This window comes from Prionailurus bengalensis, chromosome A1 (genome assembly GCF_016509475.1).
Source record: "Prionailurus bengalensis isolate Pbe53 chromosome A1, Fcat_Pben_1.1_paternal_pri, whole genome shotgun sequence".
NCBI lineage: Eukaryota > Metazoa > Chordata > Mammalia > Carnivora > Felidae > Prionailurus > Prionailurus bengalensis.
In genome coordinates this window covers 86,037,833-86,045,210 of record NC_057343.1, presented here as the reverse complement: position 1 = coordinate 86,045,210, position 7,378 = coordinate 86,037,833, and the positions used below count along the sequence as shown (strand labels likewise).

Sequence of the window (7,378 nt, the reverse complement as noted above, 5' to 3'; positions counted from 1 at the left end):
GGTGGCAGCGTTGGCTTGTGAATTTGACACAGCAGCAGTACCTGCACAGGTGGGCTCAGCAGCATGCACCCAGAGCAATATGCCTGGCCTCCTCATGTGAACACAGGTATGTCCGTTTCCAGGGCACATAGAGACCCAAGGGAGTATCTCTTCTGGGACTGGGACCAGACTGATGACGGTGATGACAGCAGCAGCTGCAGAGGCAGCACAGAGGTGGAAGAGTCCACTGCCAGGAGACAGAAGGAGCTCTGTCTGGCAATAGCAGTGACTCACACTGGGGGCAGGGGATGACTTTCACTTCCACCTCAAAGCCCATCCTGTGTCATTGATAAAATTACTAACTATCTTGCCTGAGTGTCTGGACAGGAAATGATAATGGAGCTTAACTAGTAGTAGTAATCTTTGTCAGTGAAATACCACAAATAAAAGTACACACATTGCCATTGCAATAAAGCATATTGGGAAGTTATGAGAATTAATAAAATAATCCAAAACTTATACTTTTAGAAACTTCCACAACATTGCAAAGAAAATTTCCAGAAGTTCAGAAATAGAAATGCAATTTAACAATGTTAAAAATATTTAAAATTTAATGTGAAATATTATTGATGAAAATAATAAAATTTCATATAAAATTTCAGAAACATGAAAAAAGATCACAGTAATTTACCTTGTATTTGGAGATACAGTAATAAAATGAATAAATGGGTATTGGAAGCATGAAGTGACTTCCACTATCTTTTACAAAGTCCACAAATTACCAGAAATTTGAAAGTTTCATTAAAGTGACAGTTATTAAATATATATTTAAGAGCAAATTCAGGTTTACATATCAATTGATGGATTGAAATTGATTTATTAGAGAACTTTATTAGAAAAAATTTTTCCTGAAGAAACATCAACTCTACATGTACTAAAATTTGCATTTGGATATAATGTATCAGATGTTGGATCCACTGTTGTCACCACTTATAAATACTCCAAACACTTCCAATAACATACTCATAATGACTCTTCTCAAATTAAAAATTGTCAAAAATTAATTGCCTCCTTGAATTTTCCACAGGTGACTAACAGCACATTCAACTGTATGGATAGAAAAATGAAGTTCCTAAAAGCATAAATTTTGATGAAATTAATTTGGAGAAAAATGAGGCAAAAAATATTACCAATGATGACATCACAAAACAATGTATTACTATTTATTATATTTAATAGATAAGAAATTAATTTTGAAGAAAAAAGTCTTCATATTTTAGCACAGAGGATGGCACCCTTTCTGCTTTTGAAAAAGAGGCCTCATGCTTTCATTTTGTGCTGTGCCCCATAAATTATGCAGGGTATTACCTACCTCCTCTCTACCAAACCTGAGAAAATAAAGAGCATTTCTTCACTTACCAATGATGAGAAGTGTTAGCAATCTACTTGAACAGGAAGTTCACTTGAGCTGAGAGTTTTTATTAGATTAATAGCGGGACGTGTTTAGAAAAATGATTTATCAATGACTAGAATTGGTGTATAGAAGTTGATATTCCCCCAACCTATTCCGGTAAAACTTTGAAATGTAGCGAATGGGAAATAAAATAACCTATGAGAGGCATGAGCGAATACAAGGATAGCAGTGACTACTGAGTATGTGATAAGTGTCGGGGGTGGTTATGGGAATGTCCTTGAACCCCCTAATTCCTAATAGCTACACTCAACTTTTGATCCACTCAGATTATAACTAACCTCAAAATTTCTTCATCTCTTATGGCACATCCAAGTCTTAATACTTGATTTTGAGGGATACCTGAGATGAAATCATTTTCCTAGGATTCACTTCCATAAAAGAAGCATAAACTTGTTATAGTTTATTCAGGATGGTCTAGGACTTTAGAATCCCTGATGAAGTCTCACCTACATCTTTCTAAAGCCAAGTTAGCATATAGTGGGAAAAAAAAGGTAACATACATAGATAAGTCATTGAGTCTACAATGGGAAGAACAAGACAGTTTCTGACATTATTTAGATCTAGACATTCAAGAAACATTTATTTTTCTCTTTATATATTTTGGAAAATAAATGTAAAATAGTAAAACTGTTATGCTGAATGACAGCTTCAGTTAAACAGTTTCCATGTTCATTTCCACATGAAAAAGAACCATTTTCATTGGGAACCTATTAGCAAAAAATGAGTGCATTTGAAAGTCATGAGAAAAAGCATCATAAAGATAAAAAAGAGAAGGCTTAAAATTACATATATGTTTGAGAGACAATTTTGTCCAGACATGAGTGACTTTCTTGTGATTCTAGTCCTTGTGATCCAAGAATAAAATAATATTTTACAATTACTGTACACTGATGAAGGGACTTATACCCAAGTCTTGGGTACATATGCAAAAAGCTTTGTCTACATTTTCAAAAAGCAGATTCTCTGAATCATTCTTCTCAGGGCTCCCATCACCTCCTTGTTTCGCAGGCTGTAAATGACAGGGTTGAGCATTGGGGTCAGAATGGTGTAGAAGACAGCCAGAACCTTGTCCTCTGCTGGAGATCTCAGCGATCTTGGGCGTAGGTAAGTGTAAGCAAAAGGTACATAGTATAAAGTTACCACTGTGAGGTGTGTGCTGCAGGTCGAATAGGCCCTCTTCCTCCCTTCTGTTGAGTGCATGCGGCAAATGGCAAGGAGAACTCGGCCATAGGAACATGCAATGACAATGAAAGGAAACACAAGAAAGAGGGTGGTACTCACAAACACTGTGTACTCATAGACCCAAGTGTCCATGCAAGCCAGAGTCAACATGGCTGGGACATCACAGAAGAAATGGTTGATGGACCTGGACCGACAATAAGGGATATGGAGGGCATATACAGTGTGGGCACAGGAGTTGATTGAGCCCATTATCCAAGATCCTGTTATCATCAACACACACACTTTTTTGTTCATACGAATGGGATAGTGAAGAGGAAAGCAAATAGCCACATAACGATCATAAGCCATAGATGTCAAGAGCAATGCTTCTGCCCCTCCTAAAGTTAAGAAAAAGAAGCTCTGAAAACCACACCCAATGAAGGAGATAGACTTGTTTCCAAACACAAAATTAGAAGCCATCTTGGGAACAATAGTGGAGATGTAATTTAGGTCAATGAGGGAGAGCTGACTAAGTAAGAAATACATGGGTGTGTGTAGACGGGTGTCTAGGAAGATGAGTAGAATCATGGACAGGTTGCCAAACAGAGCCATTAGAAAAATGAGGACAATGAGAATAAAAAGGAGCAGGCCTATTCTTGATGGTGGAAACAACCCCAATAAAATGAAATCAGTTGATGTTTGAGTATAATTTTCCATGGGGCATTGATGCAATTTTCCTGAAGGCAGATAGAAAAGTAAGTCAATCACAGAATATGAAGCTTTTTTTTTTAGTTGTGTAGTATCTAAAATCTTACAGTGCTTAAGTAAATAACTGAATGTTTCTATTTTGTAAAAAAACAAAAAACAAAAAACAAAAAACGCAACAAATTATTTTTTGACCTAGAGATTAAAATTTGAAGATGCAAGCATTAGTAGCCTAAATCTTTTCTAAGAAATCTTTAATGTCATTAAAAAAACATATATTCGCTAAGAATTTATCAGGATACATACATTTAGCTTACGTAAACATACACAAGTATTGCCAAAATCATATGCTTATTCAAAATGCATGCACATAAAATCAACATAAATGCATACATTGTACAGTTATTTTAAGAGTAATGTTTGTGGCCCATAAAGGATCATTTTTCTTTTATATCTAATACTTACTTCTAAAACTGCAGCAGCCTATCAGCTTATGTTGAGGAATAATATTTATTTCTTGAGTCCTCTTTGCATAGTAATATCAAATAAAACATCCTTGAAGTCAGGTAACACTATTTGGTTCACATGTTCTGAAATTGTGAATGAATACTTGATGTCAAGTACCATTGATACAAAATCTTCTCTTCTTCCTTCTGAATGATACAGTTAGAGTTGACTCTTCAACTTAATATCTATACACCATAGTCATGGCAGGTTCCATAAATCTGCTAGAGTTTCCCAATAACCATATGTTTATAGACATTTCTTATATATTTTATCATAGAGTATCATAATTATTATCAATCATATTCCAGAATATGGTATAGTTAAGAGCCGACTCATGTAGTATCCATCACAAACCCAGAGCAGTAGTTCATAGACAATATAAGCAGTAGCCCTTATTATCAATTTTAATAGAAATACCATATGATAGAACAATACCACTTCTGAGTACATGTCCAAGAGAAATGAAATCAGAGTCTAAAATAGATATTTGTACACCCATGTTTATAGCAGCTTTATTCACAATAACTACAAAGTGTAAGCAACAAAAGTGCCCACTGACAGACAAATAATGAACAAACAAAATACAGCATGTGTGTGTGTGTGTGTGTATATATGTATATACATGTATAATATATATGCATATTATATATAGTATTATATAATAGCATAATATATATAACATATAACATATATAACATATAACATATATCATATTATATATTATGCCATTATATATACTATATATATTATATATATATGCTAATATATTATATATTTTATATAATATATAGTTATAATATAATTATAATATATCATTTATTATATAATATTACATTATATAGTATATATGATTATATAATAATTATATATTATATAATAGCATAATATATTATATAATAGCATAATCTGATTATTTAATGCATATATATATATATATACACATATATACATAATCATTCGCTTTTTTAAACAAAGAAAATTCTGTTATATGCTACAGGATAAATGAAGTTTCCAGATGTTATACTAAGTAAAATAAACCAATCAAAAGAAGCCATATGCATGATTTAACATATATAAGGTACCCAGAGTAATCAAATTCATAGAAATGAAAGTGGAATGGGAGTTAAGAGGGCCTGAGAAGAAGGAGAAATGGGGAGTTAATACTTAATGGGTGTAGAGTTACAGTTGGGCAAGATATAATTTTGGGGATGATGATGGTAATGATTAAGCAATAATATGAGTTTCATTAATGTCATTGGAATGTACACTTAAAAATAAAATGGTAAGTTTTATTATATAATAAATATATATGTATGTATTTACTCCCATTAAAAATTCAGAAGTAGAATATAAGTGTACCTAAATTATTTCATGTTTGGAACCTACAACAAGGACCAGAATATGTGCAGTGCAATTGACCTTTGTATAAAGTGTGGCCTCCGAAAAATTGCAAAGGAAAGAGTGGGAGAGCAAATTTTTTCCATAAATGCCATTTGGATTCAATGTATCACATATTATACCATTTTCCATAGGATACCATTTATATTAGTATTTTAATGATTGACAAGAAAAAATATAATATTTGAAATTACCAATAAAATTATGATCACTCTTACCACATACATTTTATATAAGGCTCTCTGTGATGAATTTACCATGAGGTGGTTAGTATTATTCCACTCTAAAGGTGTAAAACATCAGCACAGAAAACAAATAATTAATGTCACATCATATCTGGTATTTGATGCTATGTATCATGACTGCCAGATGAACACTTTTTTTTTGTTCTAAGATGAGAATTTTTTATTACTCATGTTGCATTGTTCTAATATCCTGTCATGGGACATCATTTAAAGGACCCCTGAATCTGACATTGAAGCATATTGAACTCTTGAGTAACAGCCTTGAAAATTTCAGGGTCTCAAGTAGAGAGAACAATTTTTCTTAGGTAAAACTAAATCCAATAACTTATTTTTATTCCCTGTAGGTTGATTTTATCCATTGGAATAACAATAAATAGTCTATATTTAGCTTATTTACAAGACATTTTCCATCTCTTTAATTCCTCAAATTTCCTTAAAAATTGCATTCTAGGCATCAGCGTTTATAACAAGTGTACATAGGAGGAAAGAATATCAGAAAACATTCTGATGATATTTCATAGTGAACAGAAGAAACAAGCCTAGAATGTTTTTCAGGTCCTACAGGAAAGAGAAAATAGTGGTACGAAAATAAGTTGGTAACTGGAATGTATCAGAGTATGTTCCAGAATTAATTATATTTGATCCTGACCTTGGATATACCTCTTGAATTTGATATTACACTGATATTTTATTCATGACAAATTGAGTTGCAAAGATTCTATGCAGCTTTAACTAAATACATATACTTGAATAACTGGATTTCCTATCTGTCATCACTGTATGTATGTATGTATGTATGTATGCATGCATCTATCTCTATCTCTGTCTATATGTCTATCTATCTATCTATCTATCTATCTATCCTCATTTCTCTAAAAGCATCCCCCATATTATCGCTCAAATATTAAATATTTTGAGGTAATAAATCTGAAATAAGACCGGGTCAATTTTTATCCACCAACACACACATACACACACACACACACACACACACACACACACACACACACATACACACACACACACACACACACACACACTGAAAAAGGAAGAATAAATTAATGTTGTTAAGTTAGAAATGCTATACAGGTGGTAAAGAATGCATGTGAAAGCTTCTTTGAAACATGAATAAAATTATATTACCAATAACTGTTTACTTATTTGGACATATTCTCCTATTTTCTCAGATATATTGGTTTTACTGCACTATGACCACACACATTGTCTTATAACAAACAATGTTCTCTAAAACCTTTACATAAAATTCAATTCTTGCTCTGTTCCCAATGTAAAAGTGTCCTTGCTTATAAAGGCACAGCCATATTATCTCCTTTGTAATTTATATTGTAGATGTCTATACTCTACATAATGAGGAAAATCTTCCAACTGCTGTACAAGTTCAAAATGAATTAAACTATTACCATCTCTTAAAGTCAATATGCATCAATATTATTGCAGACCTTTTATCCTATGTTCATATTGGAGTTGAAAATTAAATACTGAAAAGGCCTCATGTGGCTGATTCGTACATTTATAGAAAATATGCTTGTTAAAATTATTTCTCATTATCAAAAGATAAACAAAATCACAGAGTTAGGTAGTGACTTATTCACGTCTGTGCAGTGACCTAGTGATAGCGTTGAGAAACATGGAGGAGTGTCCTGTCGAAACTAGATTAATACAGAATTTTCCACTAAGGCATGGATTTTCATGCCCTTGTACTCTTCACGTTTGATCAAAACTATTCTCAAAGAAAAATCATTCTTAATTACACAGTAAGGCTGATCATTTACAGAGGTACAGAGCAAATATGCATTTCCCTAAGCCCCCTCCATAATTTGGCTTTGCAGGAAAAGAAATGAGATCAGACTTTTAGGAACCTGTAAAGCACAAGATACTCTCCACCAAG

General features: G+C 32.9%; 1 protein-coding gene across 1 annotated transcript; it reads right to left on the bottom strand.

Moving 5' to 3' along the window:
* Nucleotides 1-2,392: 2,392 nt before the first annotated feature.
* Nucleotides 2,393-3,331, bottom strand: LOC122470377 (olfactory receptor 2L3). Its single transcript, XM_043557920.1, has one exon. The coding sequence runs from the start codon at nt 3,329-3,331 to the stop codon at nt 2,393-2,395; it is 939 nt and encodes a 312-aa protein (XP_043413855.1).
* Nucleotides 3,332-7,378: the final 4,047 nt, after the last annotated feature.

Bases quoted from the DNA above. Each gene is read 5' to 3' on its own strand.
- LOC122470377 (XM_043557920.1), bottom strand. From the start codon at position 3,331: ATGGAAAATTATACTCAAACATCAACTGATTTCATTTTATTGGGGTTG.